At 35.7% G+C, this 15,013-nt stretch overlaps 1 protein-coding gene across 1 annotated transcript in view; it reads left to right on the top strand.

The window, feature by feature from the left end:
• The window catches only part of GDPD1 (glycerophosphodiester phosphodiesterase domain containing 1), a 38,577-nt gene that overhangs the window by 21,793 nt on the left and 1,771 nt on the right, over window positions 1–15,013 (top strand). The window contains exons 4-8 of the mRNA XM_049861209.1: window positions 897–942; window positions 3,795–3,913; window positions 4,428–4,517; window positions 12,188–12,321; window positions 13,763–13,822. Coding sequence (XP_049717166.1) covers window positions 897–942; window positions 3,795–3,913; window positions 4,428–4,517; window positions 12,188–12,321; window positions 13,763–13,822 — 449 coding nt within the window. The remainder of the gene's footprint in view (window positions 1–896; window positions 943–3,794; window positions 3,914–4,427; window positions 4,518–12,187; window positions 12,322–13,762; window positions 13,823–15,013) is intronic.

Raw genomic sequence — 15,013 nt, 5'->3', positions numbered from 1 at the left:
CATAAACATTTGAAATGACTACATATTATTTTATTGAGTGGATATGTTATTTTTAACCATTTCTCTATTACTGAACATTTAGATTGGTTCTAAGTTTTCACTATATATACACCACCATACTGAGCACCTTTATATGTAAAGACAAAGCTTTTTCTATATTTACTTATAGAAAAGTTATTCTTAAAGATGTATTTATAAATACATATATAAAATGATTTTTATATTTATTAATGATATTTACATGAAGATAAGGTTTTCTCTGTATTTAAAATTGATTCCCTAAACAAACTCTCCGAAAGGAAATTATTTGGTAAAAGGTTAAGAGTATTATAGTGTCTTAATATATGTTGTAAGTTGCTATTGTCAGCCTGCTTTTTAACAGAGTTCTAAGCCACTAGGTGCTCCTTGGAAACTCTATGGGGAGTTCTACTCTGTCCTGTAGGGTCCCTACGAGTCGGAATCAACTTGACAGCAGAGGGCTTGGTTTTGGTAATGTCTGATAGATGTTAGAAGCCCCATTTTGCTGTACCTTTGCAATGATTGGGCACTATAATCATACCCAAAATTTGCTAGATGAAATTTTAATATTAATTTCCTTGCATATTCTCCCTACCATTGTTAGTAATTTTTTTTTCTTTGAATTGTCTGTTCTTGATACTTATTTACTAAAATTTTTGTGTAAAGAACAGAGTTCTTTTTCGTGTAGGTGATAGGAGTAATTATAGGGAATAATTGGCCACTGGGGAAGTTCTGTCAAGGCATGCTCTATGTAGACATATGTAGTGCTTTGTTCTTTTGTGTTTTGAAGAAGCAAAATATTTTCTTCCTTAATATAAGACACTAAAATAAGTTTTTTTTTTTGAGAGCTAACTTTTTAAAAATTTTATCTTTTAAAGGAGCTTCCACCTTACCTTGACAAATTGGATGTCACATTTCAAAGAGGTAATATTTCCCATTTTCAGCCTAAACATTTACATTAAGTACATTTATTTATGTAGAGAATAAATATGCATGTGTGCTCTCTTATCATAGTAAGTTCTGGAAAAAAGTACTACACTCAAAGTATAAGCAGTCCTCAGATTACGAATGAGTTCCATTCCTAAATCTATCTTTAAGTCGAATTTGTACCTAAGTTGGAACAGTTACAGTTCGTATCTAATGTCAGTTAGTCAAATGTTCGTCTAAGTATGTAGTATACAGTGTATACTCCTATGTATAAAAAACATTTAAAGAAACACTTCCAGATACACTAAAACATCTTTAACATAATAATACAGTAGTAATAATATTGTTTTGATGCATGTCACAAAGTAGCACCCATTTGTTATTATAAACCATTGTATGTATGTCAAATTTTTAATATAATAGACTTTATAGGGGTTGGTTCAGAACTATGGTTGTACGTAAGTTCAACATTTGTAACCCAGTGACTGCCTGTACTGTAAAAACTTGACTCATATTAGTCAGTTGTTCAGTTTTTTCACCCTACCCCCCTGCTCAGAACTCTTCCTCACTTTTCTTTAAATACTGGAGAGCCTATCAATTTTTAGAGGAGTACAAATTTAAGGCCTCTTGCTCTCTTTGTGGTTCACAACTTTAACAGAGTAGTAATTTAAGTATTCTCTTTTAAAAGGTTGTTTGGTGGGCCATATGCTACATTAAGAAGTAAACTTAAAGAAAGAACATAAAAATATGTTAACCAAAGGGTTTGTTGTTATCTATTTTACTTGAAAGTAACCTTTTCTCATGAAGAATGTGTAATTTGAATAATCTAGAGTTGACTATGATTATCGTTTTATTAAAGTTCTGTCATGCTATAGGGGCCACTTCATATATTCCATCACCCAGTTGGTCCTGTGGCATACTCCTTGATTATCATCCCCGTTTTTCTGCTGTTTTCCTTTTTTAGCCTCCCATTTCCCAGCTGGTTATCCACTGCCCAGAACAATACTGGAGACAAACTTCTTTTGTTCCAACCGTTTTTCTATACTCTAGGCAAGCTCAAGCATCTAATTGAAATATCTTCACATCTCTTTAGCACACGTTTTTTTTTTTTTTCTTAGCACACATTTTAATTTCCTTGTTCTCCTACTATTAGATGCAGTATTATTTTTATTGCATAATGTGTCATTTCACTGCTCCAAAGTTGATCCTTTTCTGTCATTTAACATTTTTCTAAGCTGATCCTTACATATATCTTACTTGAGTAGGAATAGGTATTGCCCCAAGGCAATTCTCTTTGACTGCTGTATTAATTTTTTCACACTTAGATGCTAACAAAAATGCTTACTTAACTAGAACAGTGAACAAGAGAACTTTCTGCAAGGATGGGAATGTCCTGTTTTGGGGCCACCCAACGCAATAGCCAGTGGGCACTTGACATGTGGCTAGTGCAATTAAGGAACTGAATTTTTAATTTTATTTCATTTTAATTAATTCCAATTTAAATAGCTCCTGGATAGTTCAGATGGTTAACACACTCAGCTGCTAACTGAAAAGTTGGAGGTTCAAGCCCACCCAGAGGTGCCTTGGAAGAAAGACCTGATGATCACCTTCTGAAAAAGCAGCTATTGAAAATCCTGTGGAGCACAGTGCTAGTCTGACACACACGAGATTGCCGTGAGCCAGAGATGACTTGACAGTAACTGGTCTGACACACACGAGATTGCCATGAGCCAGAGATGACTTGACAGTAACTGGTCTGACACACCCGAGATTGCCATGAGCCAGAGATGAGTTGACAGTAACTGGTCTGACACACACGAGATTGCCATGAGCCAGAGATGACTTGACAGTAACTGGTCTGACACGCACGAGATTGCCATGAGCCAGAGATGACTTGACAGTAACTGGTCTGACACGCACGAGATTGCCATGAGCCAGAGATGACTTGACAGTAACTGGTCTGACACGCACGAGATTGCCATGAGCCAGAGATGACTTGACAGTAACTGGTCTGACACACCCGAGATTGCCATGAGCCAGAGATGACTTGACAGTAACTGGTCTGACACACCCGAGATTGCCATGAGCCAGAGATGACTTGACATTAACTGGTCTGACACACACGAGATTGCCATGAGCCAGAGATGACTTGACATTAACTGGTCTGACACACACGAGATTGCCATGAGCCAGAGATGACTTGACAGTAACTGGTCTGACACACGCGAGATTGCCATGAGCCAGAGATGACTTGACAGTAACTGGTCTGACACACCCGAGATTGCCATGAGCCAGAGATGAGTTGACAGTAACTGGTCTGACACACACGGGATTGCCATGAGCCAGAGATGACTTGACAGTAACTGGTCTGACACGCACGAGATTGCCATGAGCCAGAGATGACTTGACAGTAACTGGTCTGACACACCCGAGATTGCCATGAGCCAGAGATGACTTGACAGTAACTGCTTTTTTACGTGGCTGGTGGCTACTGTATAGAGCAGAGCAAAACGAGAATATTGTGCTCAGACTTTTTAGGTTATAAGTGACAGAAACCAGTGTATCAACATCAAAATATTTATTTTTACTTATGGGAAAAGATGAGGTTAAAATTTGTAGACACACTATATTAAATGATGCATCAGAAAAAAAGAGTAGAAGAAGTGCACCAAATGGTTGCAATGGTTATGTCCAAGTTGTGGGATTTTGGATGATTTTTCTTTTCTTCTTCATACTTTTCATCATTTCATAAATGTCCTGCAACTTTACTAAATGTCCTATAGCTTTTCTAATCATCAAAAAAGTAAAAGTTATCCTCTAAAAATACATCTAAAATCTTGCTTTCTCAGCATGCCAGTGTGAAGGAAAAGATAACCGAATTCCATTACTGAAGGAAGTTTTTGAGGCCTTCCCTAACACTCCCATTAACATCGATATTAAAGTCAACAACAGTATGCTGATTAAGAAGGTACTTACAGCATTGCCTCCTCTGGGTGTGTTACATCAGTTTTCACAAACTAAATAAGGCTAGAATAGGTGACTGCATAGATTGACAGTGCTGAGGGAAATGACATACTAGAGGGATCGGTATTGTTTTAAATAATGTCCTTGAGAAAGAGATCACTTTACTATAGGAGAGCCTATTTTCGGAGATAGTTATCATGTCTCAGTCATGGAGAAAAGTGAACTCCTGTGAACCAATCATGCTGGCATTTGTATAATTAACTTCTTGTTTAACTTATTTCGTTTGTAATTAGTTTATGTCAAATTCCGAAATAGTTCTATACTATGTAATGAATTGTATAATGGTAAAATGTAAATAATTTCTTATATTTTATAAGGTAATCTGAATTTACGTAGAGGTTCTTCCAAAATTTTATACTATCCACTGGCAGATAGTTGTAATCTGTTTTTAAAGTGAAATAATGTAAATGGGTTAACAAACAGACATATTGGATTAAGTTTTGAATTTTCACTTTCAGGTTTCAGAATTGGTGAAGCAGTACAAACGAGAACACATAACAGTGTGGGGTAATGCCAGTTATGAAATTGTAAAAAAGTGCTATAAAGAGGTAAGCTCCAAAAAAAAAAAAAAAAAACTGGAATGATCTGTCTTTGTTGTTCTTGAGTATCTATGAGTGATAGGTTATTATTGTAATACTTTTTTTTTTCATAGCCTTGATACAAAGACAGATGATACTGGGGGGAATACTTTTTTTTTTTCATAGCCTTGATACAAAGACAGATGATACTGGGGGGAGGTAACTAGGCAGGAATTTACTAATAGAGATAATGGATTTGAACTTTGCAGTTTAAGTTCAGTGTAATTGGATTGGTTCACAGAATTATTATTTCTACACACCAATATTTATTAGTTGTTTACCAACATTTTATTATGTACATTATAAAACAAAATATGATTTCTGTCTTTTAATGTTTTATTCCTTGTTAAAAAAAAAATAATAAATAATTGAAATTTCTTGTGTAAGTTTGGATTAAGGAAGTGTGTTTAGTCCCTCAACTCTATAGCCCAAGCTTCTCTTTACCTTGTTCCCCAGATACCAAACCAAAAACCCATTGCCGTGGAATCGATTTTGACTCATAGAGACCCTGTACGACAGGGTGGAACTGCCCCATAGGGTTTCCAAGGAGTGGCTGGTGGATTTGAACTGCTGACCTTTGGGTTAGCGGTCGAGCTCTTAGCCACAGCGCCACCAGGGCTAGTGTGGCTAGTGTAGTTAAGGAACTGAATTTTTAATTTTATTTCATTTTAATTAATTTCAATTGAAATAGCTCCTGATTAGTTCAAATGGTTAACACACTCAGCTGCTAACGAAAAGTTGGCTTAACAAAGTCAGGATCATAATTATCAGGTGGGATATTAAATCAGGGCTATCCCACCACTGAAAATTTTCTAGTTAAAGAAAATATGTCTGTAAAAAATTGATTTGCAAGGTCCTGGTTAAAATGGCTAAAAAATGTAGAACAAAATTCAAATTAAAAAAAGAAGTTGACCAGACTTACTGGTCTAAAAGAGACTGGAGGAACCCCCAAAACTATTGCCCTAAGACAACCTTCTAACTTGAAACTGAAGATACTTCTGGAGGCTGTCTTTCAGCCAGATAATAGGTAGGCCTATAAAATTAACAGTAACACCTATGAAGAATGCTCCTTAGAACAATTAGCTTACAATACCAGAAGGGCAACATTTGTTCAAAACCAAAGATGCGAAGGCAGAGAGGGACAGGGAGATCTCACCAATGAAATGGGGAACCCAGGGAGGAAATGGGGAGAGTGCTGACACATTGCAGGGATTGCAACCAATGTCTTGGGACAATTTGTATATAAATTATTGATTGGAAAACTAATTTGCTATGTAAATGTTTATCTGAAGCACAATAAAATGTTAAAAAAAAAAATTAATTCGGGAAAATGCAGAACAGATTTTCAAATTTTCATGGACTCCAGACTTTCTGGAGCCCTGGAGACTAGATGATGCCTGAACTATTGCCCTGAGATAATCTTTAAACCTTAAACCAAAAATATCCCCTGAGGTCTTCTTAAAACCAAACAGTAGTTTTGCTTAACCAGTAAAAAATGTCTGCCTTGAGGACTATGCTCTTTTAAGAACTATCTTTATGGGATCAAGTTGACATCAGCAGCTTGAAAGATTAGATAGGAACCTTAGGGGGCAGGGAGTTTGTGTTAATAGAGGAGGAACAACCAGAAAAGGAGGGTGACAATGGTTGCACAACTCAAAGAGTGTAATCAGTATCACTGAATTGTGTATGTAGAAGCTGTTGAATTGGTGTATATTTTGCTGTGTATATTCTCAATAACAACAACAAAATTAATTTTAAAAATTTAGTTTGAAATGGTGTGCCAGACCTCCAAAACCAAGTTTAGCTATATAGTCAGCTAAGACTATAACTCAGTGAAAAACGAAACAAAAAACGAAACAAAACTAACGCCCCCATGACGAAAACTGAATAAGGCCTGTAACGTAATATTAAAAAATCTTAAGCACTGAAGAATTTCTTTTCAGAATACAGATGAGGGGCCCTGGTGGCACAGTGGTTAAGAACTCAGCTGGTAACCAAAACGTTGGCAGTTCGAATCCACTGGCCACTCCTTGGAAACCCTGTGGGGCAGTTCTACTCTGTATTAAGGGATTGCTATGAGTCGGAATCAACTCAAAGGCAACAAGTTTGATTTTTGGTTCCTTCCTACCAAAGAAGCCAAAAACAGATCCAAGATCAGCACCATTTCAACTCAGAGAACAATTGAGGTCCTCATCAAGGCAAATAAATTTTATTTATGTGTGGCAGTCTCTGAGAACCCTAGGTAGCTTTTGTAAAAGCCCTTAATCCCCCTTAAGGGATATGGGATTTCTTTTTGGAGTAATGAAAACATCCTCTAATTAGATAGTGCTGATGATTGTACAACATTGTTAAATGTACTAAAAGCCACTGAATTGTATACTTTAAAATGGTTTAAATGCTGAATTTTATGTTATATAAATTCTAACTCAATGAAAAACAAAACAGAACTACCCCCTACAATGATGAAAACTGAATAAGGCCTGTAGTGTAATGAGCAGTAATATATCTAATGTCAAGTCCTGGTTTTGATAATGTACTACTGTTAGGTCAGATGTCACCATTCGGGAAAGCTGGGTGAAGGGTAGATAGGACTCCACTATTTTTGGCCCAGAATCACAGAACTTTTCCCTTTCTCTCACAGTTTTCCAGAATTCCCTGGCTTTCTGCATTTTAAAATTTGAAAATTGCAAAATTTTTCACAGTTATTTTCAAACATCACAGTAAGAATGTCTGTAATATGTTTCAGTCATATTATCAGCATGCTATGTAATTAATTCATGGGTCTTTTATAATTATTAAAGTATGATTTATAAGAATTTTACATTAGCCTTTTAATTCTAGATGTTAGAAATTAAAAATAAAAGGAAGTTTCACTTAAAGCACAATAAAAATTTTAAAAAATAAATAAAAGGAAGGAGGGCACACAGTGGTCATGGGAAAATATGTGGCACTTACTCTCTTTAATGATTTTTTTATTCATTCATACCAGTGCAGTGGTTCTTAAACTTGGCTGTACATTGGAATTAACCCAATGATTTCAAAAAATACTAGTGTCTGGGTCTCATCCCAGGCATTAGTATTTTTTAAATCGTTCGGTTAATTCCAATTAACTGATCGCTGCCTGGGGTCTCATCCCAGGCATTTGGAATTAATAGATACAGGGTATGGCCAGTTGTTAAACATTTGCCAGCATACCATTCCCTTTATCCCCCCACCTCCAGCCTTGAATGGCTCTGCAAGTACCAATTATTGTTTTTAGTGCTCTGGTTCCAAAGTTGCTTAAGTTTTGAGTGGTCAACCCCTAACCCTGTTTTCCCTCTAAGTTATTGGTGTATGATTTTTCAAAACTCAGAGTTTTTCAGGGATTTGAATATGGTGTTACAGCTGAAACACCCATATATAAATAAGCAGAAAACATTACAAAGCAGCATATGAACACAGGGGTCAAAATAAATCCTCTAACTTACTTTTTTTTTAATAAAGAAGTAGGTAATTTAGAGCTAATTATTTAAAATAAATTACTTTGTTTTTTCCATGATTTTTCAATACACTTTGTATAGGAAAATTCTATTTTTACTATACCTTTCATTTAAAAAAAATAGGAATCTTGCATTCTAAAGATTTTAGGATCTTGAATACATTTCCCATTAGAAACTTAAAATGGCAGTTAGATTCTTGGACTAGCTTACAAAACCCTATTTATATTTGATCCATAATGTAGGTGAAAGATGACTCATTTGCAACAGTATTGACATATATGTCTGTATACAGATAGAGTTATATACTTTTTAAACAGAAATAAGTTATTGAATATTTCATACCTTCATCTCTTTATCTTGTTCCATTAGATTTCAGTATGTTTAGTCTCTGGTGATAAGTGCTGTCACCAATGGTCAGAAGTGGTATTGCAAAAGACAGATACATCTATAAAATGCATCTGGATTGGCAAAGATTTTTTTTAACGTTAATAATGCTGACAAAGATTTATTCTATTCTCATACGTAGCTAGTAGGGAAATTAATTGTAGCAGTTTTCTGAAAAGCAATTTCATAATGTATATCAAAAGCTTTTAAAATGCCCTTGCTCTTTTGCTCATAATTTAATTTCTAGATTTTTATTTTTATCCTATCAGCTATTAAAAGCTATACTGCTAAGACCTCCATTGTCTATAGTTGAAGTAGCTTCAATAGTTATTAAGTCCTGATGCTGCCATGTTTGTATGCTGGAAAAGGGAATCACCTGAGTCAGTAAACCACCCTCTAAAGAAAGCTTGTCAATATAGTTGTCTTGGGGGCCATTGTTCTGCACAAATTATTTAATTATTTAATGTAAAGCCCATGAAAGACACAAATTGATGAAAGAGATGAGCCCACACATGAAATGCAAGTAGTAAAGTAAATGATGTAGCAGAAGCTGCAGGTTTGTTGAATCCTAAATAGAACCCTACTGTACTTATAAATGTAATGACTCAAAATTGTATACATAGCTATAGCTGAACTTAATAGTTGTTTTGGATCTAAAAGCCTAGTTCTAAAAGTCTCATAGAAGAAGCAGGTATAGTTGTTCCTGTACTTGGTATATTATATTGTACTTGTTGTTGTTAAGTCCTGTCAAGTCGGTTCCAACTCATAGCGACCTTATGTACAAGAGAACAAGACACTGCCCAATCCTGCACCATCCTCACGATCTTTGTTATGCTTGCACCCATCGTTGCAGCCACTGTGTCAGTCCATCTTGTTGAGGGTCTTCCTCTTTTTCACTGACCCTCTACTACACCAAGCATAATGTCCTTCTCCAAAGACTGGTCCCTCTGATAGTATGTCCAAAGTATGTGAGACAAAGTCTCGCCACCCTTTCTTCTAAGGAGCATTCTGGCTATACTTCTTCCAAGACAAATTTGTTCATCTTTCTGGCAGTCCATGGTATACTTAATATTCTTCACCAACACCATAATTCAAAGGTATTGATTCTTCTTCTGTCTTCCTTATTTATTGTCCAGCTTTCACATGCATATGAGGCGATTGACTAATTTCACTCAGCCTAATGCCTTCTAGATTCCTTCATGTTATGAGATGTTTCACACATTCATCGTTGTTCTTAATCGTTGCATAGTATTCCATGATGTGAATATGCCATGATTTACTTATCCGTTCATCCATTGATGGGCACCTTGGTTTCTGGCATCTGTTTCCTGTTGTAAACAGTGCTGCAGTGAGCATGGGTGTGCATATATGTGTTCGTGTAAGGGCTGTCATTTCTCTAGGATATATTCTGTGGTAGTTCTATTTCTAGCTTTTTAAGGAAGCACCACATCGATTTCCAAAGTGGTTGTACCATTTTACATTCCCGCCAACGGTGTATAAGTGTTCCAGCCTCTCCACAACCTCTCCAGCATTTATTATTTGTGTTTTTTGGATTAATGCCAGCCTTGTTGGGGTGAGATGGTGTCTCATTGGAGTTTTGATTTGCATTTCTCTAATGGCTAATGATCGTGAGCATTCCCTCATGTATCTTTTAAGCCACCTGAATGTCTTCTTTGGTGAAGTGCCTGTTTATATCCTTTGCCTGTTTTTTTTTTTTTTTAGATTTTTATTGTGCTTTAAGTGAAAGTTTACAAATCAAGTCAGCCTTCATACAAAAATTTATACACACCTTGCTAAATACTCCTAGTTGCTCTCCCCCTAATGAGACAGCACACTCCTTCTCGCCACTCTCTATTTTCATGTCCATTTGGCCAGCATCTGTCCCCCTCTGCCCTCTCATCTCCCATCCAGACAGGAGATGCCCACATAATCTCATGTGTCTACTTGATCCAAGAAGCTCACTCCTCACCAGTATCATTTTCTATCCTGTAGTCTAGTCAATCCCTGTCTAAAGAGTTAGCTTTGGGAATGGTTCCTGTCTTGGGCTAAAAGAAGGTCTGGGGACCATGACCTCCGGGGTCCTTCTAGTCTCAGTCAGACCATTAAGTCTGGTCTTTTTACAAGAATGTGAGGTCTGCATCCCACTGCTCTCCTGCTCCTTCGGGTTTTCTGTTGTGTTCCCTGTCAGGGCAGTCATCAGTAGTAGCCGGGCACCATCTAATTCTCCTGGTCTCAGGCTGATGTAGTCTCTGGTCTATGTGGCCCTTTCTGTCTCTTGGGCTCATAATTATCGTGTGTCTTTGTTGTTCTTCATTCTTTTTTGCTCCAGGTGGGTTGAGACCAATTGATGCATCTTAGATGGCCGCTTGCTAGCGTTTAAGACCCCAGACGCCACTCTCCAAAGTGGGATGCCACTCTCCAAAGTGGGATGCAGAATGCTTTCTTAAGAGATTTTATTATGCCAATTGACCTAGATATCCCATGAAACCATGGTCCTCAAAACCCCACCCCTGCTAAGCTGGTCTTCGAAGCGTTCAGTTTATTTAGGAAACTTCTTTGTTTTTGGTTTAGTCCAGTTGTGCTGACCTCTCTTGTATTGTGTGTTGTCTTTCCTTTCACCTAAAATAGTTCTTGTCTACTATCTAATTAGTGAAAACCTCTCTTTTCCCTCCCCCCTCCACTCTTGTAACCATCAAAGAATATTTTCTTCTCTGTTTAAACTGTTTCTCAAGTTCTTATAATAGTGGTCTTATACAATATTTGTCCTTTTGCAACTGACTAATTTCACTCAGCATAATGCCTTCCAGGTTTCTCCATGTTATGAAATGTTTCACGGATTCATTATTGTTCTTTATCAATGCGTGGTATTCCATTGTGTGACTATACCATAATTTATTTATCCATTCATCCGTTGATGGGCACCTTGGTTGCTTCCATCTTTTTGCTTTGGTAAACAGTGCTGCAGTGAACATGTGTGTGCATGTATCTGTTCGTGTAAAGGCTCTTATTTCTCTAGGTTATATTCCAAGGAGTGGGATTGCTGGATCATATGGTAGTTCTATTTCCAGCTTTTTAAGAAAGCACCAAATCAATTTCCAAAGTGGTTGTACCGTTTTATATTCCCACAGCAGTGTATAAGTGTTCCAATTTCTCCACAACTTCTCCAACATTTATTATTTTGGGTTTTTTGGATTAATGCCAGGCTTGTTGGAGTGAAGTGGAATCTCATTGTAGTTTTGATATGCATTTCTCTAAGGGCTAATGATCGTGAGCATCTCCTCATGTATCTGTTAGCTGAATGTCTTCTTTAGTGAAGCACCTGTTCATATCCTTAGCCTATTTTTTAACTGGGTTTTTTGTCTTTTTGTAGTTGAGTTTTCGCGGTATCATCCAGATTTTAGAGATCAGAGGCTGATCGGAAATGTCATAGCTAAAAACTTTTTCCCAGTCTGTAGGTAATCTTTTTACTCTTTTGGTGAAGTCTTTGGATGAGCATAGGTGTTTGATTTTTAGGAGCTCCCAGTTATCTGGTTTCTCTCCTGGTGTTTGTGCATTATTAGTATACTCTAGGACTGTTAAGGTAGATCGAGACCATTTGTCACACAGTAGCCTTTTCTAAGTATGATGTATTTGTAAATGGATATCCATAATTTCATAATTCAGGGAGTACTTGTAATAGATTTTAAATATAGACTTGGGAAATTTTGAGGATTATGAAATGATCCATTTTATTTGAGCGGTTGTAAAGTAACACATAATATTGTTTTTGTTTTGTAGAATTCAGATATTCCTATACTCTTCAGTCTACAACGTGTACTTCTCATTCTTGGGCTGTTTTTCACTGGCCTCTTGCCTTTTGTGCCCATTCGAGAACAGTTTTTTGAAATTCCAATGCCTTCTATCATGTTGAAGTAAGTCGTTTACCCTGTTTTCACCAGTTATCAATTACAGGAAAACTAAGATAAAGGCTCATGAATATCAATAGCAGTGATAAAGAATAGGTTTCTATAGTTATTTCTGTATTCTATTAGCTGATCTGTATTAATAAAGCTTTTGATTAATTAAGAACTTATTTTCTAAAATGAATAATAAAGTATTGTAAGTACTTAATATGGACCCATGGCTTTCTGTGCCTGTGTACTCAGAAGTCAGAAGTCAGGAAGAGGAACTGAGCTTAATTGTAGATACTTAATAACTTTTTAATAACTTTTTTATTCAGACATCAAATAGCACTTGCCCTTCAACTTCTGTTTTTTCTTTCTACTTCTTTGACAACAATACCTAGCTGAAATTCTATTAAACTCCGAATGCACCACTAGTATTAATTAGGAAGATTAACAACAATTACCACCACTACAACAAAAAAAATCTCTGGAGATAGTAGAAAAAGGCAGAGATAGTTTGTATAAGATACTTCTATATTTATACAAATATGTTTACATAGTTTTTACTCACTAAATTACTACAAAGATAAAAATATATAAAATGCTTAGCATTGCCTGGCAAATGATAAGCAGTCAATAAATGATAGCTTTTATAGTTTACATTATCTTTATTATTAAAGAAGATAACTTCATCTCAAAATTCTGCACTCTTAGAATGTGATTTCTTGCTATAGATTTATAATGATAACCGAGCCATGGCAAAGAAATTTGGAGCTCCTGGGGAGCTCACTTAAATGTGATTTCAAGTGCATTAAAATGTTTTTTATTCTAAAAAAAAAACCTTAAAAAATCAAGCTGAACATTAGTACAGCAGTTATTAAAAAATATTGGTTAAAAAAGGCAATTTTATTAAGTACCTTTGTGCTTGCTTCTAGATTTCATGCCTTTTCTCCAATTTGAGTTTCTTAGTAATGATCCTGCTTATGTTATCTCTTCCTATTTATATTTATTACCATTTTTTGTAGCCATTTCTCAAACACCTCTTGTCTACAAAGAAACTGTTTTTATTTACTAGATTAAAATGATCCCTAACCATTTATTCCTAAAATATTTAGCTTCTCTCTGGCCTGGAATGGACTGTTGTGCTCACTAGATTATCTCCATGTGTTCCTTTTAGAAGCAAATGTTATTGAAATACATACATATGAACAAACTCCGTAGAATTAATCTTTTTCTTTAGAAAGTAACTATGGACCAGGACACCAAGAATCTCTGCAAGGATAACTTTTATTCTTTTTATCTTTCGATAGTGGTAGCGAAAAATTAGCTTGAGAGTAGTAGAAACAGAGAACCTAGCTGGGTTTTATTTTAATTTATTTTTGTCTTTTACATACCAAGTGCAAGACACTGTTTTTGTTTTTGAACTTATTCAGTCTTATCACACTGATATATTCCTGTGTTTCCTCAGATTAAAAGAACCACACACCATGTCAAGATGTCAAAAGTTTCTCATCTGGCTTTCTGATATGTAAGAATTTTAGCTTCTTGATAGAGAATTTATTGCTTTACATATATTTATTACATACTAATAATTTGGATTAGTGGGTTGTTTTTTAGTGGGTAATAATTTGGAAACCCCGGTGGCATAGTAGTTGAGAGCTGCAGCTGCTAAGCAAAAGGTCAACAGTTCGAATCCAGCAGGCACTCCTTGGAAACCCTATGGGGCAGTTCTACTCTGTCTTATAAGGTTGCTATGAGTCAGAATTGACTCGATGGCAATGGATTTGGTTTGGTTTTTTACTTCTAATTTAGTGCAACTTTTCCACATGTAATTTGTTATAAGGACTTGCTGTGTAAATTGATTTGTGTGAATCATTTAGAACTAGCTAAATTACTAATCACAAAAGCTTGGGAGGAATCTTGAGAGTTAATCTCATCCAACTTCATGAGAAAACTGATTTACTTAGAGTTATCTAGATAGTTTGTAGCAGAGCTAGGCTAAGAACCCTTTCCCTCCTATTTATTTGCTGTTTCCACTAGCCAACAGTCAAAAACATGATGGGAAGAAAGTGTTTATGGCAAATACTATAGGGTCACCATGAGTTGTAATCAGCTCAATGGCAATGGGTTTTAATGGGTATGTGTAAAAGCACATATTACTTAATAACACATTTCTCAGAAAAATCTCCAGCAGAAAGGAAGAACCACCAGTAAGGGTAGGTATCTATTTAAAGAAAATGCCTGTAATTTTTGAGACATGCGGAGTTTATTTTTAGGTAAAAACCACAGAGTAATTGTGTTGTATTTTGCTTTAAAATGAAACCTTGAATACTGTAATATGTTCATAGTCCTAATTCAGAACCATTTATTACTTAACTTCTCTTTCAAAAAGTCTTGGAAAGCTAGTTACATCTTTTCTCTGTACTGTAGGGTTTATTCTTTTTTGCTTGATTCCATTTAATTTCTAATTTTCGAGAACGCATATTTAATTGGGTGTTAAATGCACATGCTTTTTAGTTTCTAATATGTTTGAACAGAATAGAAATAATATGTACAAGTTTCTAATACAATTAGTTCCTGTCTTTCTCAAGTGATTTGTATTCTAAAAGTTCACTTGTAAGTCAGTTATTTGAAACTAAAAAAAATTCTTTTCCTGTATGTAGAATAATGTGATTAATGAACGTTAAATTTCTAAGATAGCTCACAAAAGACTATTTAA

This window comes from Elephas maximus, chromosome 19 (assembly GCF_024166365.1).
Source record: "Elephas maximus indicus isolate mEleMax1 chromosome 19, mEleMax1 primary haplotype, whole genome shotgun sequence".
Lineage (NCBI taxonomy): Eukaryota > Metazoa > Chordata > Mammalia > Proboscidea > Elephantidae > Elephas > Elephas maximus.
Note: the sequence above shows the minus strand (reverse complement) of the source record. Positions and strands in the feature narration are given on the sequence as shown.